We start from the raw sequence: 27,008 nt of genomic DNA, 5'->3' as shown, positions 1-27,008 counted from the left end.
GTTCGTAATAACATATGATGAAATTACAAAGTTGGCCGAAGTTATGGCAAACTTTTCTTGTAACTATTAGGTAAGTTGATATCCTTGGAAATATTTACTAAATTTTAATATTAACCATTCGAACATTTTAATAGTTTTAATTGGATTTCTCTCTTTGTTTCGTGGGGCCTAGAAATAGGCAACAGCCAGACATTCCTTTTATTCAATTAATCTTATTAATTAAAAACAAATTTACTTGTTACAACTTTTTTGTATTTCTAAATATTACTAATAAAATGACTATAGACGTCAAGGCACCTAATAATAATAATAATAATAATAATAAAGGGGAAAATGAATTGCAACTTAAATCTGATTCCTTAGAATTCGGTTGTTCCGGTCAAAATGTTAAGTGATTTATTTTTGTTTCCGCCTTTACAACTTTCATGAAAATCGTAAGTGACTGAATTGAGGTTTCTTAGAAAACATTCTTCTAGGCTGGATTTCGTACAACCAATTAAAGCCATAATTAAGTTTTATTTCAATGATCTGAATAGTTGTATTGGTACATCATATCTAACTAGCTAAGTAAAGGAGAGCCTTTTATTAAATATTAAGAGTTTATACAATAATGCTAAACTTAGCGTAGCTACTAATCTTGGAACTACGGCTGATTAATTGATTCATCAGTGATATTTTGAATCTCATGATTCCTCTTTTTCCCAATTAATAAAAATAATCGCTTGCATCTTTTGTCTTATGCAGATGATGTAGTGTTATTTGCGAGTTTTTTTACCGGACGTAACTGAAAAACTCTCAATTCTAGGAGAATATTGTAATGAATATTCTCTCCATGTTAATTCTTCTGAAACTAAAATTGTCTTATTTCTCTAGGAGTGCGCGGCCGAAGTGATCGGGAAGTGTTTTTCTCTGGTGAACCGATAGAGATAGTAAATTCAGTGAATTACTCGGGATTGTAATTTGGATTATTGGACTGCCAATGTGGCAATAACCCGCTTACACAAACTTTTGATAAAATCCCGCATTCCAGAGATAAATTATTGCCGGCTTTAATCTGGTCTACTTTGTTATGGTGTATGCATCAAAAATCGGTTTCTGGAGGTGGTATATAAGAAAAAAAAGTCCTTGATACCATTGCCAACAGTACTACAAGAAAAGTGGCAGATGCAAAGCACAGCATCCAAAATCAAATTAGAGAACGGTGGTGCTTTGATTCGGACATATCTTATCAACAAAGGTTGGAGAGATTTGGAAAAAAAAAAACGGAGGAGAGAGACCTTGAAGAGAAGGGATGGTTCGCGCGGGTGACTTCCTTGAAAGCTTCGTGCGAAAACGAAGCCCACAATCCAGAATTATAGCTCCGTGATTTGATGAAGAAAATCCTTATGAAGAAAATTATTGTATTTAAATGTAATTGTCTCAAATAAATATGGGAAACACTTACTCGTCTTTATCCAAACTGTTTATTGCGCTATTAACACATAAGGTCATTCCTCATCTGGCCCAGGAACTTTTTTCAGTGCACTCTACCGTCATGTTTAGAAATTATGTTAAAGAATTAGGCGTAATGTTGATGAAATTTAAAAACAATGAGTGCAAAGAGAGTGAATGGAAACAAGGATAAAATAAAAAGTACTGCTTTGATGGAAACAATTGCATTTTTCATTTCAGTAGTTACTAGTTTGATGTAGTTAAATGTTTTTAATAAACCAAAAGATATTGCCTTATTCATGAAAGAATAACCCAGGGAATTTAATCTTGAAAATATTTCAGGAAAATTATTTATTCATCCACTTTATAACTTTCCTCCAAGAATTTCTTTAATCACAACGCAAGTAGTGTGTTCTCGTCTTAACTCTTCCAAGACTGCTACAAAGTCTCTTCTTTTTAGAGGTGAATATAAAAAAGTACTTCTCTGTACTCTTCGTGAGACATCTCTGGACATAGAAAGTGCCTAATCGAGAGTCAGCTAAACGAAGGCATTAAGCGAAATCATAATTTCCTAATTCATTTTAATTCTGAACAACAATAAAATAGCTTCGTTAAAGTTCAACCCTCAGGAATGCACGTTTCGAATACGAATATCTTAGTGCAGCGAGTACTTGATATGTGGACAGGTATCTCAATTTGGGCGTTGTCAGGGGTTAGGTTGGGACAACTGTTTTGACAAATTAATCACCAAAAATACAGAAAAATCATTAGTGCGCATACCCAAATACTATTTGTCATTGCTTGATATTAAAAATATTTACTTGATAATAAACTACATTTAAAAAGATTTCACTGCCCAGAAGGAATACGAGTATTTTTATAGGCTTAAATCTTTCATACTTTGTTTTCATTAACCTAGTAACGACTTCGGAACAAGAACAATTTTTGATTTAAAAAAAACAGGTGGTAACTTCTTCTGAGAGTTCTCGCATCGTTTGGAAAGAAACCAGATTTCCTGCAATGAATCAAATCTCTAGGAAATTCTGCCAGGCAATTTTACTAATTAAATGGCTATTAGCTAAATTTATTAATAGTAGGGTTTTTAATAATTTTTAGGTAGTGATCTCTGTATGCCATTGTTTGCGCCCTTTTAATTCTCTTCGTGCTTCATTTCCTGCTAGGATCAGCTTTGAAACCTTAAGCTTACGCCTTGCTTCACTAGGTAATTCCTTAAGAGAGTGGCTAATAGCCAATCTGTTAGTAAACTCAGATGGGTTTCTGGAAGCCCATACACACTGGATAAGATTTACGAGATGAAAACTAAACTCTGAGTGAAATCATTAATATACGTCAATTTAGAACAGACGGTTTGTCTTTGCGATATAATACTTTCTGTGTACGTGCCGTTTTGTTGCACAGCTTTATAATTAAAGTCGTATTTTAAAAAATGTTATTAATGACTAGGTACATGCTTTTTTTTTATAAATTAAAATGTATAAATAATTTTCATGTATATTTCATAATTTAGCGAAAATATTTGGCTACATAAGCCCGCTATGAAGTAACATCTTTGTGATGTCATAAACCATTGATTCATCCCACATAAAGAATAAACTACATACGTGGAAGAAATAATGAAAATGGTTTACTTTCTCATTTCATATTCCATTTTGATGATTATGTTGCTTGAGATTCTAAGGTTTTGTTTGAAATCTGCGAACAGGAATTGCAAATTTATTGTTGCGATTGTTCAAGAGTTTCTGGAGAACACTCCCAACTCTCTTATTGGAACCAAACTTGACTTTGGCCGTTTCAGCGAATATATCAGGGTAATGTCAGGCTTTCTTTACCACCTGGTTACGAAGAGCATCTAACTTAATAAAATTTAAGTTAAAAGAAAGTTTGCCAATTATGTTTTAATTATTGCAGTTAACAAAGGCTAAGTCATGTCTTATCTTTAATCTTGTTGAAAATGTAACTTTCGCTTCTGGGGTGAACGTCAGTGGGCATATTTTCTCTGAATGTGCGCTGCCTAAGTTTATTTGGATATAATTTAAAAATGGTAATTTGAAAAACAGAAGAAGTTGCAATAAGAATAGGTCTAATAATTAATATAAGAAACTAAATAGTGAATAACAGTTCGGTGAGTAACTATTACTATTACAAATTATTAGATTTTTGTTAAGGTTCATATATTAGTAAGATATTGCCCTCGGTACACATTAAGGCGAATGTTATCTGCCAATAGTTCCCTAAGAAGCGTTTCAGAGCAATTCAAGACTTGGCTTTTGTTTGAGAAGGACTATAAGGTGTTCCGTAAAAATATTGGCAAAGGATTGTTGTTATTGTTTTTATCAGGAAAATACAAAATGATTGATTGAAAAGAGGTGAACAATAATTGTTCGTTGGAAAATGCTCGTTCTAAGATAAATTCTCAAAAGCCTGACCCAGAAGTTGCGCTATCGTAATGGTTTCGAATGCAATAAAAACAATCCATGTTAAAGAATATAAGGGTAGCAATTAATCAATTATATTTTGAACTCTTTTTTCATACACAAAAGAGCAAACTATAAACAGATTTCAAGCTTATTGACGTGTTTCGTCTGCTTTTGTTAGTATCTCGCTTCTCTATTTGGTTATAGGCAATCAAAAAGGATAAATTTGTTCCAATATGGGAAAGTTTGCCAATCACATATGAAAAGCTAATCTAATAAAACTCCAGCCTAAACTCTGGGTCCACTTAAATATGAACTAAGTTATGGTTAAGGAGGGCAACTCCTTTTCCTCGGTTTCTTTATCAGCTCCAGCTTATCGAGAGTTCCACGTTTCAAGGGTTGAAGATAAATTTTGAACAGAATTCTGTTTATAATGAGAGTTGTATGGGAAAGCTGGTTACCAAGCAAACTAGGGTCTTTCATGTGCCAAAAAAAAGAGTGAGATTAATTTCGTGGCGTTGGCCAATTAATCTATCCTAGAATTAGTTTGTTGTGGCGACCACTAATTAAAGTATCACTTACTGCTTCATACCAAGGAAGCATCACTTTTCTCACTGAAGCTTCATTTCTCTTTCCGTTCCTGAAATGTACAAAATAGTAATGCTATCTGAAGCATAATAAAGTTATCGCCTATTTTTACAAGCTGAACTTTACGTCCAACTACCAATTAGGTGTTGCGATTGGGGGCGGAAGCACATACTTTACTTTTAATGCTTAGTCTAACAAAGAAAAAGTAGGTAGACGGGGGATACGAATCTACCACTAAAGTTCATAACCACTAGATCAACTCCTGCCTCATCTTCAGCCCATTATTATTGTTATATTTTTCTTTGTAAAGAAACAATGCTCTGTGCTATCCAAGGCTTCTGGCCTTTTGTTACTCAAAACAAAAACAGTAGCTCTTTGAACCATACCTTGGACAAAAATCGAGACCCAGTCTTGAAATCACTTATTATTCATAGCACTCTAAACAAATGGAAAAACTCCTTAAGGAGAAACTCCTAAACACTTTCGCCGACAACAGAAGGTGATGAACCTAACCTTTCCAAAGGGGTTCATCAAAAACACGTGTCTTAAAATGAAACAATGGTTGTTTCTACCTCTATTTTTAAAATTCTCCAGAATGGTTTGATATGGGCACTATTAAGTAAAATTAACTTCTTAAAATTATAACGTCCAGATGGTTTTCTCTGTAAGAAGTGTGTGTCGCTAGCATTGCTGAAGTAGGTTCGTGGGGAACTTAGACTAGAACCCTGTTGCATGGAATAATTTACTGCATACTCCTGTTTTATCAGAACGTTAGAGGTATTTGCTAAGCCGGAAAATTGTTCAAGCCTCGAGGGATTTCCGTCGAGACTGGGAACTACTTTAATTCGCCTCTGTCTGGAACGCCCGTATTAATAAAGAATTAATTCTTCCTCAGAGAGGAAATACATATTTCCTTCATCACGAAGAATTCTGTGAGATTAAATCGAACTACTTTTGTTAGAATTACCCAATTAGAAATATAAAACAGTGAACAGTAATACTGCGTAGAATTGGATTATTTATTTACCTTCTAAATTTTCTATTTATTATAGTTTATATATTTAATTTATTTGGTTATGAACTATCAAGTTTGTAGAAAGAGTTGCTCTGATTAATTCAATCAGTGAAAAAAGCGATGGTCACAGTAAACAAAATTAGGTTTGAATTATTAACGTAGGCAATACTAGAAAACGTATCTTCCATCTCATTTGACCTCCTCTATTACTTGTGTATTAAACTTCTTTCAAAGAACAAGGATATAGGGAGAGTTAGGTTTTGGCAAGGTAATGTCATGTGCGAAGTCCCACCAGAATATATATATTTTGTTTATTTTACGGCTAATAACTTTCCTTTTTACATCAAATAGTGCCAGTGTCCAATTACCTAGTGTTAGGTTACTAAAACGGGTTGTACCAACTTTACTGGCAGCAGAAGCTTAGGTAACAGGAGCTACTGCACATTAAGTCTCACATAGAGTGTCTAAATATTTGGAAAGGAGACAAAGCAACCAACCTTTGATTCACAAGGCTTTCGGAGAGATTTGAAACCAAGTTAGTCTCGCTACTTTGATGTTCAGTAGAGTGAATGAGGTGGCTCGCATAACCACACACTGCGTGCAGTCTTACCTATCAATATAACATTTCCATTTTGATTTCACTTGGTCACATTTTGTCGTTGGTTTACTTGTAACAAATTTATTTTATTATTAAAATACGTTCTTTCTTTTTCTTTTTCTTTTTTTTTGGGCTGTGTTAACGAGCTTGTCAAGTAAAACCGCAAATACTAGCCAAGCTGTACTTTCTAAAGTTCGTCGCAATCTGCTTGTAAAAACTGTTTAAGGATTTTTCTCGCCTTTAAATAGAGGAAAATAGTTTTTTTGGGGCTTTTCATAAAGTGTTTATATTTTCTTAAATTAACAAAAGTCTCTTCATATAATTAATTATAATTAATTCTCGCCTTTTTATTTGCACATTAAATATTTTGAAGAAATCGCATTCAGTTTGCTCTGAAATTAATCAACTCATGAAGATGGAAACTTGTAGTCAACTATTTCTTGCAATGCAACCAGAATCTTATCTTAAAAATAGTTTGATTTTTTTTTTAATTTAATCTTTAACAACTGTCTATCAATATTAAAACAATATCCTGTTCTTATACAAATTCAGTTGGAAAGAGCACTAAAAGCAGGCTGGAATTACAAGAATAACAGATTAGAGGTGCGTATTTAATACAATAGTGCTTTTTTTCTGAGTAAATTAGATCATAGACTTCATAAGATTATTTTCATATCACGTTTCATTTCCTCTGCATTCTATTCTTGTGAAAGAGATTTAAATAATACCTCCTTCTTCTCTAATTAAAAAGTTGGGTTATTCAAACAATAATTTTAAAAATAAAAAATGATCTTTGTGTAAGTTAACGCAAAGAATTGTGTTTTATTTTCTGGAACTTTATTTATATTGAGTGGGAGGAAAGAACACAACCGCAAAATCTCGCGAGTATGTTCGGGCTGTTTGTCCTAAACTAACATCTGTTACTCCAGCACAGTGCTGGGGACAGGACATTACTGCTTTACCATTTTTCTGTTTATGCTGCCAAATCTCTAGATTAATAAAAGAATTTCGGATAAAGGAGAAGATGAAAGGTTTCTTTTCAGTTTAAAGAGCAACATTTTCAAATTAATTAATGCATAATTGCATAATAATATTCAGTAAAAGTAAAGACAAATGTTTTACATTCGTTATCTGACAGAAAGTGGACAGCTGTAACAGTTTTTAACTCGTGAAATCAGCTACTTTATGATTTCTAGCCCAACATCATCCATTTTGGACCTTAAGATTTTTGAACGTGTTTTGATTTGTGCGAATTAAAAAATTTAGAAATAAAAAGTGATATAAACCATTAAAAAAAAAAATTGTCACTGAAAATATCAATAGTTTAGTAAATATGGCGAAGGAGAACCAGTGATGCGCAGACGGGAGCAAAGGTTGATTAAATTTGCCAGGTAATCACTAGTTGTTCATCCTTTTTTCCTCATTGTAACTGTTTGCATCTACAAGTTGAGGCTTACCTGATACTTGTAGATGCAAACTACAGGCTTACTTATACAGAGATCGTGTAGTGAGAGTAGTCAATCTGAAAATTGAGCAGGTCACACACATTTCACCTTCGAATTAAGAATGAGGAAATAGAAATGTCCCTCAAAAGTTCCCTTCCTCTCCACTTCTGCACCTCCTTTAAAGAAGAATTGATTGTAGACACCAAGCTACTGCTAACCATTCAGTCATAACTAACTTATTTTTCAGTGCATCAGAGAAAACCAAACGAAGATTATAGTGTCGATGGCACCGCAACTTTGCAACTGGCCAATATGTTTATTACCATTCAAGATAATGGCGATAACTATCAACTAACTGCTTAAGAAAAACTGGAAGAAGTTGAATATAAGGGTTGATTAAACGACAAAAGATGCACAAACTGGCAAGTACCCAACATTTCATTCATACTTCAGATCTAACCGAAACCGAACTACTAACAAAATTACTTTAGATTAGACTTTTACCTTGTTAATGACAAATTAGGAATGGGACACTCCCCATTGGCAATAGTGTCTGAAATATTTATGCAACAAGATCGTGTGTTCCACAGTGGAAGAGAAAATTCGGTGAAACGTTTTAAGCACGCTGGGTAGACCACTCACAACTCCTACTATAACATGTCTTGGTTTTATGTACTAATTATTGTCTTACCTAAACAGCCTTGACCATTACATAAATTTCATAAATTTGCCAGTTTTTTAGGAGCCTGAAAGAATTTTAAAATTGCCTTTAGATAATGTAGCATTTATAGGTAATCATATTCTATTGCATTATTTCCTTTTGCAGCAGTTAGAGAAAGGCTGATGGAACATAATTCAGAACACTATTGAAGGTGCTAGAATTTTTGCAGCTGTTTTTATTATATTAATTGTATTTAATTCGTTTTTTTCCCCATATTTGCACTAATTTTCTATTAGCCATCTTCAATATCTATGACTTTCGCACTAATTATCATTTAATAGAAAATTGCCTTTACCTACTGAAAAATAAATTGGTCCACTCTTAATTATAGCTTGGGGTTATTTAATAGCTGAAGTCACTAGCAGGTATTCTCTGCTGGGTTCGACTAGGAATTAAAGTAATTGTTTGCAATAATGATATAATAGGATCACTTAGTGTAGTCTAGCACAACATGTGACTCTTCTGAAGTGAGTCTAACACCTAACAATTTCAGCTTATTTCCGGTTTAATTAAATCTGCTCACGGATGCGTAATATTGCTTCCATTTCACCAATCCCTGTTAAGCGGGAATTTTTTATATGGAAGAAGTAATTAGTGAAGTAAAGTAATGCCTATGTTTTTCAGGCACGCTTTACGTCCAACTAACTACCAATCAGGTGTTGGTTCGGAGTGGGACGAGCAAACATAAATTAATTCTCATATTAACCATTAAGTAAAATCGAAGGCATTGCCTCTAACCGCTTGGCTATCGTGGCCCCAATGCGGTAGCAGTATGAAATGAACTTTGTAAAGGTTTCTTTTTCTCTCATATTTCAACAAAAGGATTTAGGTGATCAATTATCTGTAACCTACCGAATGTCCGGCGAGAATCAAGGAACTTCCCATTCAGCACTGCCAACCCCAAGAAGTCCATTTCTACCTAAAAACTACATTGAAGCCAACAAATTGAAGATCAACTTCATTCCTCCCACATTGACATAATAAATCACTTTCAATTAGACCCACTCCCCTATCTATCTAAAACCCCAACTATCACTACTAATTCTTCACTAAAACCAAATCTTATACCGAGGAATGTTTATTTCGCCCGTACCATCCCAGTCAGACAATGAAGTGCTTTTATTCAGTACAACACCCTTCGCGCCAGGCTGTCTCAGTGATGATTCAAATAACATTTTGCTTGTTTCATCGCTCACAGCGATATGAATTCCAATCTTACGTCGTAGAAGCACTCTATCATTCTCATATGAATTACATTCTATAATGTAATGCACGGAGAAGTAATTCTGAATTCTATGAGCCCAGTTGGAAGCCCAGTAAACACCTGAGCAAGTAGTATACTTCTATTAATGATATTTATTGTGTTCTGCCTTCCCAGTTAATTGTACAATTAAGTAGGCCTACTTACGGTGTGGCCTATTTAAATTTTAGGAATAAAACTGTTTACTACCCGAGGCAATTCATTTTTCATCGGACCCGGTGTATAGCAAACCACAGGTTGCTTATTCAATGCTAGAGAGTCTTACAACAAAATTTTGTTTCAGTAATTCATTTGGTATTTAATTAAGACTGGAAGCAGATCAATCACACCAGATGGACTTTAGAGATTGGCTTTTCCCAGTTTTTGCAATTTTCTAGGCTCTCAGAACTTGGACAAAAAGTGTGTTAAGCCTTTCACTTTGGCAGAAACTTCTTCATTGGCAATTATGATTAGTTGAAAAAGATAAGGATCACAGGTGTTGGTTTTAAGCGGCTGGCGGCTCGCCGAATGCTAATACATCGTCTAGCGGCGTCTCTTAAGCCGCCAGCATAACTTGTAATGGGAGTTTAAAGTTTAGCTTAACTCTCAAATTAATTACTCGTAGAGTATTCAAGTTTAGCGAATATCTAGAACTTAGCAATGAAGTAATCTATTGTGTAAAAATTTTCATATGTACTAATTTACAGATTTACAGAGGTCTTTAATTCTTCTCTTTTTCAAAAATATTCGAAAAATGAAAAAGACTATTATATATATTTAGTGAATGGTGGAGAACATGTTGACCACAATAAATAGCCAAAACAACTGGCTCATTTGGCTGGTCAATGACATCGATTTCGCATTGAGACACGCGAAGATAACTGCATTTGTTTCAATAGTGACCTAGCATTGCTCATATATTTTAATACAGTGTCAAATATTCAACAATGAGGTGATCATTTATTACAATAGAATTTAAAGCATTTAAGGTTTCTTTAGCTAGAAAAGTGATATTCGTGAAATACACTTCATTATTTGGAACTTAAGTAGTGGAGATGGCTCTGTACAATTAGTCTAATGGCTTTTCAAAGAAAACATTAACCCCTCTTTTCCCCCTCTATAAAATGGATTTTTCTTAAAAACAAACAAACAAAGAACAAGAAACAATGGCACCACTAAAAATGGATAGAACTATTTAAAGGGTAGTTTTTCAATTTTACCTATTCTGAGTATTTTAACCAAATCGTTGATTGATGCAGAGACTATCCTTTCTGACCTGGGAGAGTAATCTGGAGGAATTAAAGTTTCTTATGAAAGATTTCTTTTCTAAGAGAATCGACTATAAACTACACTCTAAGTAACTTAAAGTGTAAGTAAACATTTTATTTTCAAAATTTTCTATATCTAAAACAAAAGTAACGTGACATAAGCTACTTCTACGTATTAAGTTGGGTCATGATTTGAAATGTTGGGTTCGTTTGCTCTGGAAGTGAATTTTAAAGGAAAGTTAGTAAAATATTTTTCAACATCAATCGAAAAGTAATCTAGACATAATTTTTTGTCCGTCAAATCCAACAATTAGAAGATGGACTTTTCCTTTAAGTTCGTAAATCAGCATCACATTGCTGGCATACCTCTGATTGAAACATTTGCATTTGATAATACGATATGACTTTTGAACAGAATTTAAACGACTTACATCTCTATGACGCTGCTTCATTATACCATTTACACTGCTTTTGGGAGGCGCATAAAGAAATAGGGTTATAAGGACAGCTTTTATAATTGAACATATTTTGAATTGAATTATAATTTATATATTTTTTTTATATGTTTTTTCTAAAAAGCTTTTTTTTTTATAAAGAAATTTAAGTAATACAGTATTTTTAAATTCTCATTACATAATTTGATTTTTAAAGTATTACTGAGCTATTTGCTAAATACAAGTATTTCAAGAAACTTATGGTCCATTCTGTGGTTAAAGTGTGGCAACGTTAGACTCCATTTCCAAGACAACCACCGTGGACTGGTTAATTCTGCTGTCGTTTGCTTCAAGAATAAGTTGCTAGCTTTAGAAGTTGTACAATGTAAATATTATTATAGTTGGGTTATTATGCAATGTGGTTTGTACTTTACGTATCGTCAGTAGGAAAGATGTTGAGTGATTTCACACACATTGCTAATTCAATAAAATGCTTAATTTTTTAACTTTTTGAATTTTATGCTTTCTGTTATTAGTGAGAAATACATTCCTTTGCTAAGCACTTCCATTTATCTTTGCAATTTATAATTAACAAATCGAATTACAATGGCATCGGAACGTACAGTTAACAGAGTAACCTCACATACTAAAATCTTTAATCTTTGGGTTTATACCAGTAGATATCATTATCGAAAAGATGGTTCCGTTGTTAAGGTGTTATTTCAGCTTTGGTCCTGCCTAAGCTCAGCTTTCTTCCCGTAATATCTCTAAGTGTTAGCACAGAAATATCTCCTTAATAAAGTGTACCACTTTCTTAAAAGGTATCATGTCCTCTCAGACCACAAAACTATATGTAGAGTGATTGTCGGAAGTAATTGTTGGGTGTTAGTCCAGAATCCTCGCAGTTATGCCTTCGTCCCTAATGAAGTGGCAAGTTCTAATCACAAAGTTGTCCAATATAGTGAAGCACATATGTAGTAATCTGTGAAAACATTTGTCTATTTTTTTAAAAATATATATCAGCGAAGCAGTTTTAACTTTAAGCTTCTTTCACGTCATATGTAACTAACATATTTTAAATGTGTTACCCCATTTCTCTTTATTCTCTAACTGCAGCAAGTGAAATGTATAAATCGCTACTATTCGAAAAGCACAAACAACTTATTCTACCAAGGAACCGAAACTTGAGCTTGGAACTAAATAAACTTGGCAGCATAATCAAATAAATCACCTTAAGCTCTAATATACAGCTTAAATTGATGGATGCACCTGCCAGTGGCCAAATTGGATGATCCACCTATCTTGAGAACCATGCTTCAAGCGAATATCCGTATAATATTGATAAGCAATGATGAGAGGCAATAGAAAGAGAAACATCGGAGAAATAATGATTTCTAAAGAACAAATAAAGCTTGGGTTAAAGGAACCCAGACCTACTAGACAAGCGTGGTAGTCCTTGATGGGAGTTTTTACTATTAGAACTTTTCTCGTTCTGCCTTACCTTTATAAGAAGATATAACATTATCTGCGAATCCATCAATAGTCTGCAACTTGTTATTCAAAAATAAAAAAAAACTTTACTAAACTTCGCCAAATCACTGAAGCAGTAATAATAAAATAGGAAGCAAAAACACTTACCTCAACTTCAGAATCCATCATTCTATGAAGAGTAATGGCAGCATCTGGAAAACAAGGCAGAGAAAATGTTTAATTTGTTTCTTTTGAAGAGAATATAATTAGATGGGATAAACAAGAATAATAATAATAATTTGTATCTAATTAAAAACAAAACAAATTTTAATGAAGTTACTATCTTTTAATTAAGTTGTTCATTCTGTTTTAGAAAAAAAGGTTCAGTTTAAAGCTGTCATCACAGATCAAAAAGGAATTAAGTAGAATATAAAAATGATTTTGAACTCACTTAAAAAGCGCTGTGAGATCTTAAAAAAGAGTAAAATAACTGCAATAGTAAAAATAGTAATTTAGTGATTTGTTTTTAATTCTCTTTAATTTTTTTTTCTATTTTCACTCATGAAGTTCTGTACTTTTATGAGAAATATTTATCCTAGAGCAATAATGGCAGATCTCCCTCTAATTGCAATATTAGATTAATGTACTGCCTTTTAACTCGGAATTATGTACCTTTGCTATTTACGGATGAGCCGTTACCATTACAATATGTTATCAAAAAGTTGTAAAAGCAGACACTAAAATTTATGGTTAATATTCTGTCAAACCCAAATAAAACCTCTTTTCCTACTTAAAATTCTGTCAAATGAGCTTTTACTGTAAAAGTAGCACGTCACAATATTTTTATAGAAGGTAAGAAAAATAATTAAAGTCAGTTACATTGCTAAGCAGATTTCTCTCATTACTACTTAGCATAAATTTACCAATTTAAAATTAAAATTGGATTGAATAATGTTTTATAAATTAGAAATTATTATTCTGCAAATTGAATTTTACGAAGTTGCTAAGCAAGCAAATTTTAAATTATTATTATTATTTTTTGAAAAGCCACCAACATTGAAGTAATTCATCTCTTAGAATCTTCTCGAGGTAAGTCTAATTTATTTAATCTGTAATTCCTTTCTGGATTAGTAGTAATCTTCTTACTTTCAATTAAAACTATTCTCAAAATAATAACACTTCAACAATTTGGAAGTTTTACTTTGTTGCTTATAAAATTTCCCGTACGTTGGTAGACTTTTATCCAATTTGTTGATATTTGAAATGGCTTGGGTTTTTTTGTTTAGTTCAAATATCACCATTTTATGAAGTTAATAAAACTGCACTTCGTTTAAGCTGTCTTAAGAACTTTTCTTAATACAGATTTCTAAAAAAGAGTTAGTAAAAAGGCGTGTGATATTTTATTGTTTCTTTTAATTTTTTTTTTTAAACACATTTAACGCATAACAATTATAAACTTCTGATTATTACTTAGGCTTTCGTGGGTAATATCAAGAATTTCATTTTACCCGCGAACATAATTATATTGAACGGTTGGAAGTCTTAGGATTGTCTTGTTGATGAGATAAAAATCAGTCTACTTACCTGTAGACCACTCCCTAAAATGTATGGTATGGACTGGAACGGGTCATTCTAACACCATAGAAGTTATTTGGTTACCATTAAGCACAATGCTCTGCAAGGGCCAATTCAATGGCTACCTAGCCGAATATATGTGCATACCATACCGAATATATATATGTGATTCATACCAAGAATCTAATCAAAGCAGAGAGGAGGGTGCAATCTCGAAGTGCTATGATGAGAATGTACGCCCTCTTTTTTAGTATTGTGATGTGAAAAACTCGAAACATGCAAAATAGTAGATAATAGTCGTATTAAGAGTTTGATAGGTGGTTTTGGTTAATTTTACAAGGATAAATGCTCCTTGTGACCTCGGGGGCGGTGCTTTCAGAATAGTAAGGTGGAGGCGGTCGGAAGCCATTTAAAAAATGGAAAACAGTTTTAAAACGTAATATGCTTTAACGAAGGAAAGTTACTCCTCAATGCTCGGGCTATGTGAGGGTTTCATCCTACAGATTGCCAGGCTTCAGGTATAGCATGACAATGTATAATTGCAATAAGTGGAAGCGAAAATATTTTCAATTTTAATTAGATTTTTTAATTAAATTTTTGAACCAAAGAATTACCTTTTATTAAAAGATAACTTGTTACAAATTTAGTCCGTTTGAACCACTTTTTTCTCATATTCTTTATTGAAGTTAGTTATGACCAGATTTTTAATAATCTCAACCACTTTTATCCTAAAGTATACTTCTTTTTTTAAGATTTATTATTTTATTTTGGAAAGTTTTAATCACTTTCTTATAACATTTGATCTTGAAGTCTTCTGTTTTAATCTTATTTTCATGTTTCAACCACTTTTACCTGTTGTTGACCCTTTCACCAAAAACACTTGTAGGTGGTCCGCGAATGGGTACGCGAATGCAAAGGGAGACGCTGCCGCAGTGTTGCCAATGTCCGGGTAATTACCCATTTTTCGGGTAATTCAACATTGAATGGGTAAGTAAGCAAGTAATTGAACTTTGACGGGTAAAATCGGGTAATCATCTTACTCAAACGAAATAATTTTTAAATATCAAATAAGTAAGAAATATTTTTTCACATATTCAAATTCATATTTTACCGCTTACAATTATGGCGTGCGCTTGCGCAGTACGAGAACATAAAGATTGAGTTATATCGATAAGCGAGAAGATTAAATAGATTGACTGTCCACAATATGAATAATTGGCTAATTAAGGTACGTAAAATAATAAATAAAATGTAAATTGGATCCATTTGATAAAATTTAGTTCTAAATTTAGTTAAATTAATTTTTTAGAAAACTCCAAACACTGATACGTCAAAGTCAGATAAACTGAGTAGTGCTACTGAAAATGAATTAATAAATCAGGTATATATATTTTGTTGTTTTTTAATTGACATAAAATGAAAGCCATTAATAATAAATAAATTTTTTACTTTTTTAGAATGATAGCTCCGATTCACCTAGTGATTTTGAATGTAGTGGTCAAAGGTCGTCCAAAAAAAAACTAAAAAGACTAAGTAAAAAAAAAATTGGAGAGCCAAAATTTTGTGATGCTTGGCTTCAGAATCCAGACTTTAAGGAATGGTTGAAAAATTCAGTCCATAATGATAAGCATAAAGCTTTTTGTAAGATATGCTTAAGTGAAATAGTTTGCTACAACAAGAATAGTCTCAAACGACATTCACAATCAGCTAGACATAAATCAAACTTATCAAAACCTATTCAAAATCGTACAATTAATAATTTAATTCAAGAAACTCCATTAAATCGTCAAGTGAAACGAGCGGAATTAATATTGAGTGCTGTAGTAGCTTCGAAATGTTTATCTTTCTCATTAATGGATGTATTGGGACCTGTAATTACAAAAATTTTCCCAGATTCTAAAATTGCCCACAAACTATCGCTGAAAAGAAGTAAGACTACAGCAATGGTTGGAAGTTTATCAAAATCATTGATAAAAATTTTTTGTGACCATCTAAGAACTCCTGGGTCTTTTTTTTCATTAATAATGGATGAATCCACAGATGTTAGTCATATCAAGCAGTGTGCTTTTACCATTATCTACTATGATGAATTTAGTCAAAAAGTTGCGACTAATTTCTTTGATTTAGTCGAAACAGATTTAGGCAACGCTGAGGCATTATATTCAATATTAGAGAAAGTTTTGGTAGAAAAAAATATCCCTTTAAATAACTTGATTGGATTTTCTTCTGACACGACCAATGCCATGGCTGGTAACAGTAAATCAGTGTTTGCATTGTTGCAAAAAAATATTGAATGCATAGCAACAATTAAATGTTCATGTCACATGATACATCTGGTTGCTTCTCATGCATGTGCCAAACTGACTTCATCTGCTGAAGAACTACTTCGTAACTTGGCTTCTTATTTTCATCGTAGCTGGAAGAGAATAAAGGAACTACAAGAATTCCAAGAATACTTTGAAGTAAGTCCACACAGGATCTTATCACCAAGTAATACACGATGGTTGTCGTTAAAAAGTTGTGTAGATCGAGTGCTCGAACAATTCGCACCTCTAAAGGTTTATCTCCAAGGTCAATTAATGAATGATCCATCTCCAACATTACAAACTATGCTTAAAACTATGGATAGTCGGTTTACCTTCATCACTTTGCAATTTCTGAGTTATGCATTAGGTATTTTTTCTGATTTTAACTTAATGTTTCAAACAGAGAAACCCATTTTACATAGGGTAAAACCTGAAATTGAAAAAATTTTAAAAGACTTGTGTTCAAATTATATAGACATTGCTCATATTAGAAAAAATGACATTTTCAATTTAGATCATAAAAATCCTAGATTTTTTGTGTCAATAGATAATATTTACGTGGGTCTTGAAGCAAATGAAAGTTTAACAGACTTAATTGAAAATAAAAAAGTACAAAAATGGGACATTATTGAATTTAAAAAAAAAAATTTAAATTTTTACATTGAAGCTGTCAGTGAAATTAAAAAGAAATTTGATTTCAGTGATTCTATGTATGCATTTTTGCATATATTAGAACCAAAACAAGCTCGTGCTTATATCATAAAATCGTTGGGTGTAGTTTTACAAAGATTTCCAAGTTTAAAAAACTATGTTATGCTGCAAGAATTGGATAATGAGTGGAAAAGACATGCGTTATTAAATTTAAAAGATTTTAATATCGATATAAATTTGGACACTGAGGATTACTGGGCTAAAATTTTTAATATAAAAAAAGCTGATGGTGAACTTGAATTTAAAAATTTAAAAAAAGTTATATACTTTTTGCTTGTTTTACCCTTCTCTAATGTATCTGTTGAAAGAATTTTCAGTGACATAAAAAATATAAAAACTGATCACAGAAATAATTTGTCAACTAATACATTAAAGTCTATTTTAATCACCAAAAATTTTTTATCCAAAGATAATGATATTATTAATTTTGAACCAAATGAGGAAATGTTAAATACTAACATTTGGGACAAAAAAGAGGTTTAAAAGTTTATTTTGTGTTTAGTTATGACTATTATAATAATTTTATATATAAAATTTATAAAAATGTTGCTACTAATTATGTTAATACATAAAAGCTGTAAAATAAAGAATAAAATAATTTAATCATAGTTATTATTTACATACTGTTTATAACCCTTTAAGCTTACAAAGAGTTTTTTATATTTCCCGCTTATAAAATATAGTTGGTAACGCTGGTTTTAGTATCGGGTAAAAACGGGTAATTGAACCTAGTGGAGAGGGTAATTCTGATTTACCCCATCGGCAACACTGCGCTGCCTATATGTTCCAAAACCGAAAGTAATGGACTCATGGAATTATCTTTTAAATTATCAATGTTGCTTATGTGGATTCCGAAAACTAAATGAGAGACCGCAACCTTTATTACCGGTCGAAATAACGTTATTTCCTTTCTCAAATCTTGTTTACTTAATGTGTTTGAATCGGACACACGTTTAAGCAAATTAGGCCTACCATATCAATTTTTTATCTTTTTTTAAGTAAAGATATTTTTAGCAGGATTCTGGGCGATCTTGTTGGAGGAACGCACTTTTCTAAAATGTTCTTATTAGTTGTAGAACGATTGTAACGCCTGAGTAATATTTAAAATTGAAATATTATTAAATGCAACTTTGCTTGAACTTTTTTCGGAGAATCCTGATTTAAGTGGGTTTCGAATTCAGGTTGCGCCCAGCTGTTTTTTTGTTATTTTTAATTTTTAATAACGATTGTATTCTATTTCAGGCGAGAATTGAGACTGAAACTCCTGCATGCCTATTGTAGTCTAACATGCCCGGTAAATTTATTTGTAAGCAAGATGACAGTTTGGTCGTTCGATATTCGCATTTCACTCGCGTCGGCAACTGGCTAGAAGATTCCTTAGCTTCTGAAGTAAACTTTTGTACTGTTGATTTGCATAAGAATAGAATAACCGTAATGTTAGGGGTTGTCTATTTTTTCAGTCCGGCTTTACGTATATCTACCAAATTAGGTGTCGCAGTCGAAGTCGACTAGCAAGCATACTTTACTACAAAGTTCTTATACTAACCATCAGATAAAATCCAAGTTAGACTGGGAATCGAACCCAGTACCAGAATACATCATAGCTTATCGGATCTCGTCCCTAACCGCTCGGCTATCTTGGGGCCTCATTAGAATAGACACACAGTCTAATTTTAAAGACTTTGCATTTTGTTCATATCTGTAGCATTATTTTTTTTTCATCTATCTTTTACATATTTATCCCATTTTTATCTGGCGAAAAAATAAGCGGATTTTCAAATGTTCTCCGCTGAGCTATATTTTTTTCTGGAAATGGTACAACTAGTTGGCCTTATTTTTTTTCGGATTTTCCAAAATCTAGTTTTGGAGGTGATAATAATTGCTGTGATAATTCGAAAAAATTATCGGGTTTTAAGAAAAAATTTAACACATCTCAAGTCGGTTGAACCTCGCTGGGACGGAAATTGACGTTGAATATTGCATCATATCCTAGGAAATTTAGAAGGAAAGAGGGATATAAAGAATAAGAAATCAAAATAATCTTCAAAAAGTAACTCATAATTAAAGAATTAAAATAAAGTAACAGTATGCTCCATGTTTTCTTTACGTAAAGCCTGCTGAACTCTGTTAGCAGCCTTGCTGGTTAATCCAATTATGAAAATACTTTTCACTGATGTTTTTACTCAGCGTTTTATGAGTTGGATTATTTTTGCATGTTTATATAATGAAAAGTAAAATGCAATTTGAATTTATTATTCAATTAGTAAGTTAGGACAGGCTTTAAAAAAAGAAAGTCAAATTAAAATACAAATAGATCGGAAAAGTTTATAACTAAGAATGAATTCAATTCAACTAATCCCTTCAACCAGTGATAAAATATATGTAGTTATCCTTCAAATTTGGCTTGACGATATTTTTCTTAAAGTATTGAGAGCGGTCATAAAATTTAAAATACTCTTAAAATAGTTCATATCCTGAGGCTACACATTAGCCACATCGTTGGTAAATAATAGTTTTTTCCTGTCAATAACCGCTCCTCAGTACCAAAGAAGTTACATCAAGATAATAAGTGATAACAACCATTACATTCATATTTATCTTTCCTATTAATAAAATATGAAATGAAAATAGAATACAAATAAACAAAATTTATTTTAGGTTCTAAATAGCAAAGCTATGATGAAATACACAAAAATTAACTCACAATCTTTTGAACAATTACTCACGGCCCATTATTTTTTTTTCTCGAAAATATCTGCCTCTTTCAGCTAAACTCCTGTCGATAAATTAATCTACTCACTAATTAATCTGATTTCCTAACGTTTCCTGATTGGCTGAGTGTATGCATTATCACCATCAAAAAAGACCTGGAGCATAGGTTCGACTGAGTATTGACGGGTTTTCTCACGAGACCTTGTAATGCCTTTGTTTATTTAAAAGTATTACCTAAAAGAGCGTCACATATTTGTGAAGCTCGTTTTCAATGTGATGGTTTTAAAACTTTCAGGAATTTATTGGTAACTACAGCTCTGTGCTCAACGAGAACAAAACTCTTTATCAGGAACACATCAAGAAATTAAACAAAGAAATCCAGCTAGTAAGTGTTTGATATCAGTTTATCTTAAATTCAGCCACTCAAGTAGTTCATACACTGGGGTGACTAATTGCGATTGCTTCTTAGAGTTTATTTAATTATTTAAGTATGAGATTCAGTTAAGCAAATTATATTACAATCGAAAAAGGCAGTCTTTAATTCGCATCCTGTCTGGCGCTGCTTTAAAAATTCAATATTCGTGATATTTGATCTCAGAAAGAAAGACAAGTTTATGGCGGCCATCATTGACGTTGTTGAGGCTTTACGGCAACAATGAAAAAAACAAGTACCCGTTTACATTCAGAACTGATACAGTCAAGAAGATGCAGTCAGCTAACTTTGGGTGGGTTTTTGAAGTCAAAATGGCTTTCCTAGCTAATGCAAGAGGGGAATTTGAGACAAATAAAATTTTCGTTGTGCTTTTCAAGAACAAGAAGAAGTAGAGTACTTCTTCAAGAATTCATTATAGATGATCTTCTCTGAATTGCAGCCTCTGCCATGGTACCATTAGTAACATTTGACCGTATTCTCACCTTGTCTCAGAAAACTCTTCTTGCACCCCTCTAGTCGACATGTGTAAGTGTATTTCAATCTCCTTTGAACTAATTCATTGTTAACAGGCAACAACCACACCAAGTCAAACAAAACTGTTTTCTGGTGACCGCATTTTTTTGGTAAATCCATACACAGAGACACCGGATGCAGAGGAAAACGACCAAGAGCAGGGCAATGTTGCCGGACTGACTTTATCCATAATCTTCACTCCGGCCGACTACGAGTTCACGGACAAGGTGATTCCGGGCATGTTGGTCAACGGAGTCACCCATCTCATACCGACCATCAGGAACACATTCGTCATTGAGAAGTAAGTACAGACACAATTTACAAGTTAAGAACAGTGGGTGTAGGTAAAATATTCGGGGAAGCCAAAGAGGGATAAAAGGGAGAAGTGGAAACTATGATTGTGACGTGGAAAATTTGTGGTGTTTTGGACTTCCTCTGTTCTCTCTGCACTATCCGCAAGGTTTAAGGAACAGCAAGCACTATCCGCAAGGTTTAAGGAACAGCAAGCACTATCCGCAAGCTTTAAGTAACAGCAAGCACTATCCGCAAGCTTTAAGGAATAGCAAGCACTATCCTGCGCAATTAAAGTTTCCTCATTAGCCTTTCAATTCATTGTAACAGTATAAGTAAACAAATTAATAAAAGCCCAACAAATGTAGCCTATAATAGTAATTTTTTATCAATTAGCTTCTTCTTTTTTTTTTATTCCCAAAGCATTCTTACTTTTTTTGTATGTCAAATGTTTTTGGACTGCAACCGTAACTTTCTCTAAGTTTTTAATTGTTGGACTCGCAGAGCAGATTGCAAGATGTGAATCGTTGGCGCTTCAGTTCAGAAGCTCAATCCTGTAAAGTACTCAAATTTTCTGTTCGTCAAATTTCTAAGTACCTGTCTATTCGGTTTTTATATGGCCAATTGGATGAGTACAATAATGCCGCATATTTTTGAAGTGAGATAGTGAGGAATGTTCTCCAGGATCGTCATGAGCTGAAAAATTCATAATTGATAATTTCACCTATTTCCAAAAAACGTTTTAGATGAATTTTTTTTGGAAAATTGCCAGGTTTTTGTCAAGGTTCAGAGATATTTTATAAAAAGTATGAAAGCAACTAGTTCAATTTTGTTTCAAACTAATGAACATTGTTAAAGTAGATTCTTAACTCATTCTAATTAACAAATTGTTTTTAATTACGTATTTTTAATTGCAGAGTTGGCGAGAAGGAGGAAGCCCACACGGCCATCAACTATGGAGATCACATCAGCTTCTCGCCGCAAGACACACACTTTGACTCAGTAAGTTCTTGCACATCTTACAGCTGTAACTAGCATTGCTGGCAGTAAGATACAACTGTGAAGGTCCACAGCTATCCGTTCCTTATATTAAGGAAAGTATGTCTAAATTATCACTATCAGTACAGGAGTAGATCTATCATAGACATAATACTCGTATTTAAGAGGGCTATTTTTTAAACACATCAACCAATGAAGAAATTTATCACCTGTGTTAAGCGAATTGGTAAGGTGTCCCATATCAGTATTACACAATTCACCGAAAGTAATAAAAATCTTTATTAGTAATAAATTAAGAGTTATGAAGTCTAAGAGGAATTTAGCAGCTTGTTGCTAAACTTAGGGGCTACATTCAGGTCTGCAAGCTACACGCAAGCTGTAATTTATTAAGGAAAACTGCAGCTTTAAGCTAGTTTCTAAGTTGCCCTAAGTTACTTCATGTACGGCTTTATCGTCTGCGCTTAAGCGACATTAAAAAGATTGCCAGATCTCCAATCTTTCTAGAACTGTAAACTTTCTTCACAGAATTGATTTATTGTTTCCAAAGTAGCTCCGTTTTCAACGTTCAGTGCTTATAAAATAATCACTTTTATTTTATTTACTTATTTATTTTAGCGATGAAAAATGATTATTACAGTACATTAGTAAACATGTTTGAGTTGAGACGAAATTAGATTTTAAGATTCAGAATTTTTTTATTTTTTCAAGAAATGGTACTTGGAGTGTCGACCACCGAACCACTTTTCGGGCACGCTAGGCCGATCTCAAAAGGTTCAGTTGCGGATATCTCCCTTCTTCAACCTGTATAGTAGATGGAAAATTGTAAACATAGATCCGCATTTGCGCACTCTGCCATTTAAAGCGCCAGTAAGTGGAATTACAGCGTGGTTAAATTATGTATTGTGTTATTATGTAAACCACTTGTAAGGTGATAACGACTGTCGTCAAACCCAAGTAAATGAATTCATTTTAGGCGAACGCAGATGTCATAATTCAGCATGTCGCCACGAACCATTCATTGTGTGCTTTAGGCAACTGGACCGTTCAGACCTTCTATAAGGTGAGTTGATTAATTCTGTTAAACTGCACATTTATATTCCGTTCACCTTGCCGCAAAGAATCCTTTCTCTATTCAAGCGTTTTTACTCTCTAATCAAAGAAACTATGTTGGTATCTTTTTCATGGAAATAGTAGAAAATTATTCAGCAAAGAACTCAGTTATTCTGTTAGAAGAATGTCCAGTTTACAGAAATGGTGCACATTAAAGGAGAAGACTGGCATTAACTCCGCTTTCCAGGACCACACCAAAAATGTATCATTCCAAATATAGTTTCAAATACAAGCGATAGACCTATAATACATACATACAAGTTTAAAGAGAATCATTAGAATCTTTTTTAAGAATCGGTAAAATTGTAGAGAAGAAACCAGCTTTTAGATTAGCTATAGAGAATTTTCAACTAAAATTTTAATAATTTCACAAAACGGGATGATTGCAATCGCACAGATTTCTGAATTGGTGTGCTCAGATAACTGAAATACCAATAAGTGCTGTTTTGTTATTCAAGACTGTTTTTTGTTGGTCGGATTAGGCCTTCTTCTTATTAAGAAAAAGTCGTTGGCTTTCCGCTTTGTTGTTGCGTAAAAAACGAAACTTAATATATTTCGATTTTTTTTTATTTTTCGAAGATTAGATCCACTTTTTGCAATGCGTAATAATGATCTCTCTTGCACAGGAGTGCGATGTGACTATTGAGCAAAAGGAAGATATATACCGACGCCCTTTGCCATCCAATGTGTGGCGAATTTGCAACGCTATTCAGCCCGGCCATTGGCACAAATTCGTCAAGCACCAGGAGCGTAACAGACAAATCGAGCAAATGGAGCTCCTACGGGAGAAGCAGCAATATCCGTTAACCCAGCAGCAAACATCCTCTGCATCTTCTGATCGCCCGTGTAAATTCATTATTCACAAAGATGCTAATTAATAAGTAAAGCCTCTTCTTTCCAATGACTTATTTACAACGATATTATTTCATAACCTTATTGTTCTCACTAGAAATGGAAGTAACGCCTTATTTTCGAGCTTACTTTACACCTAACTTAACGCATTATTCTGTTGAAATTTAAGCTGGTAGGACTGTTGTGTTAGGGTTAACTAAATAGTTCGGTAGAATAGAGTTGATTTTAAGAATGTTATGCAGAACCACTTCAATCTGAAGTACAGATAAAATATTTTATTTACAACTTCACAAAAGATGTACTTTATGAATTTAAAATTTACTACAATGGAAATAAGTTCATGAGAGTACAAAAATTATTTGACTTTTTAATTTTAGTTTTTAATGAGTAGAAAATAAACTTTCCTTACAACTTATTTATTTAATTTAAAAAATAATTTTTGTTTGTTTCATTTTAAAAAATATAACTTTTAATGAAGAATGGTGGTTATTGAATGAAGAACAGAGATGAAATTATAATACTTATTTTTATCCTATAGATGCCACATAACCGTAGCTCAGGGTAGAGTTGGCAAGAAGCTGTGAGCGTTTGGTGATCAGAATAAAAATCAAACAAAGTTGTACTTTAATTTCAGGTATAATTAAGTTAGAATTTGATAACTTAGTACAGTACTTTGTTTTATGCTGAGAGCGGAGAACATAAATTGTTTTAAAATTCGATTTGGGGGAAAAAATTACAAGGTTATTTAATTTTATACTTTTATATAAAATATGTTTAACTTATGATTTTTTTTAATGTTTACTTTGTCTTATGTAAAAAAGAAAGGCGTAAGAACAATCATCATGTCCGATTTCAAAACTGCGAGAAAGTCATCTGATTTTCATACTACAATAATTGTTAACTGGAATAAATGACATCTGATACTTTGGTAGCGCCTTTTACTTTCTAAACTTGCTGATCTGAATATTTTCTAATGTACGATCGCTCTTTTCCCTCGGAAACTAACATTGCACAGATTGATGAAGTTTGTAATCCGGGAAGCTGAAACGGCGCGAAATTTATTTTTTTATATTTATACTGCTTTTATTTTCTGTACAGAGGCTTGTTGATAATGTAGTATTTTGGGATCTATGTTTTTAAGCAACAATTTGGGTTATACATCTTATCTCAAACTGCGTGCACTAAATATAATCAATCGTAATAGTAGTTTCATGTTATTTAGTAAAGAGACAGGTTTTTGAATCTTGTATACAATTTATTTATTAAAAGAAAAAAAATGTAATGCGCACTTTTCAGGAAATAAAATATTGTGTTTCTCCGGTTACCTTAAGATATGTATTTTATTTTTTCATTTTTTTGTTTGTTTCTGGGACAATATATCTGAAAAAAATATCACAAAATGTGACAGGAAAGAATCGTATGGATTCCATCTTTTTATAGTAATGAAAATAATCCATTTTAAATGTAATATATCTGCCTTAAAGAAACTGGAGATCTGTGAAATATGTTTATGAAACCTAAAGGGAAAAACCAAGGTTCTAAGGAAGCAAGAAAGAGGTTCGACGTCTAAAATAATATCGAATGAAAGTGAATGAAAATGTAACTATATGGTGAAGAATGGGTAGAGAGATCCTACAAAAGTTAAAGTTGCGAGAAATGTTTTCATTGGTTTCTATTTGTGCTTTGCACTTTTTCTTTTTAAGCGTTAGCACTTACTGATCGTCTTTTGTAGAGCGGACGAAGATAAAGATAATCTTGAACACGTTTTCCCAGCATCTAGCAGAAGACAATCGGCAGGAGAATGGACCCATTTCAGCTTTGCCAGCTATCTTCAAGATTAAGGGAATCAAGTCCCTACATTATTGCTTCGAAAAAAGCTTGCTAATTTCAAAGCAAGCCTAATATTGAGTTGCTATTCCTCTCTCCCTGACAGCTGAGCATCTACCTAATATTTAAGATCGTGAAATGTTTAAGAGATACCAATCCATCGAAGTGAGTAAAAATAGAACCGTTATTCGATTTTTCTGTGATTTTCTTAATGAACGTATATAACAGTGAAGTTAGTAAAAAAAATTTTAGTTTCAAGAATATTTACAATAATTACGTTAATAGAGGGAGCCGTGAGAGGTATTACGTCAGATCTTTAGGTATAAACTGAAACTTTACGAAGTAAGAAGGAATAACCACTGATTTCATTTTTGCTTATTGACCCTTTACTTTTTTTAGAACTTATTTGATCCGAATTCTCCTCTGAAAAAATATTAGATATAAAAGTGGATTCCACTCAGTCTCTCTTGTCCTATTTTGTGATCTATTTATTCAATATATTATCCAGAAAATCATGCAATATTTATGTATAAAATGGTTCGATTCATTCAGAATAAAATGTCAACTTTGATCCAAAACTTATTAATGCTAAAAAATACAATATTTGTTTTCATTAATGTTTTTAATTGCTTTTATGCTTTCATTTTTTGACCTTAAAAAATCCTTTATTGAACGGTGTTTTAATATTTATCAGTAATTATCATCTGCACTAATCATACTGATTGTAGCTCTTCTTCCAAATGTTTACCTCCAGAGATTTGGTAATCCTACCTAGGCAAGCAAGCTTCCGTTTTTCAAAAAGTTTTTTTTATATTAATGGAGTTAGTAATCATGCCACCTTGAACACGGTGTTTTTTGTTTAGATCAGACAAACGTTCTTTCAATCAAAGAACCATTAAGTTACAAACAAATAATTTCTCAAAATAATAAGATTGGCCTAAAATCATTGTGAAAAAATTTTTACATTTAGTTGTTTGAGAATTGTAGTAAGAGACAGTACTTTTTTATCTATTTACGCAAGCTGTTTGATAATA

General features: G+C 32.7%; 3 protein-coding genes across 3 annotated transcripts in view; 2 read left to right on the top strand and 1 right to left on the bottom strand.

Annotated features, from left to right (window-relative positions):
- dnc (phosphodiesterase dunce) overlaps nt 1-12,846 on the bottom strand; it is a 423,485-nt gene extending 410,639 nt beyond the window's left edge. The window contains exon 1 of the mRNA XM_074117428.1: nt 12,814-12,846. Coding sequence (XP_073973529.1) covers nt 12,814-12,834 — 21 coding nt within the window. The 5' untranslated portion in view covers nt 12,835-12,846. The remainder of the gene's footprint in view (nt 1-12,813) is intronic.
- A 1,844-nt stretch (nt 12,847-14,690) lies between these two features.
- Nucleotides 14,691-26,169, top strand: LOC141450173 (cilia- and flagella-associated protein 161-like). Its single transcript, XM_074120329.1, has 9 exons — nt 14,691-14,738; nt 15,107-15,207; nt 18,480-18,531; nt 20,245-20,334; nt 20,952-21,196; nt 22,104-22,188; nt 22,894-23,052; nt 23,159-23,245; nt 23,922-26,169. Exons 1-9 carry the CDS (start codon nt 14,691-14,693, stop codon nt 24,171-24,173), a joined length of 1,119 nt encoding a protein of 372 aa, XP_073976430.1. The 3' UTR covers nt 24,174-26,169.
- Nucleotides 15,220-18,337, top strand: LOC141448789 (uncharacterized). The gene is made up of 3 exons (XM_074117441.1): nt 15,220-15,448; nt 15,530-15,601; nt 15,678-18,337. The coding sequence occupies exons 1-3, from the start codon at nt 15,428-15,430 to the stop codon at nt 17,718-17,720; spliced, it is 2,136 nt and encodes a 711-aa protein (XP_073973542.1). The 5' UTR covers nt 15,220-15,427; the 3' UTR covers nt 17,721-18,337.
- Nucleotides 26,170-27,008: the final 839 nt, after the last annotated feature.

This window comes from Rhodnius prolixus, unplaced genomic scaffold (assembly GCF_049639745.1).
Source record: "Rhodnius prolixus isolate KJV_2025 unplaced genomic scaffold, Rpr scaffold_2, whole genome shotgun sequence".
NCBI classification, from domain to species: domain Eukaryota; kingdom Metazoa; phylum Arthropoda; class Insecta; order Hemiptera; family Reduviidae; genus Rhodnius; species Rhodnius prolixus.
The sequence above is the reverse complement of the archived record's forward strand: the minus strand, read 5'-3'. Positions and strand labels throughout refer to the sequence as shown.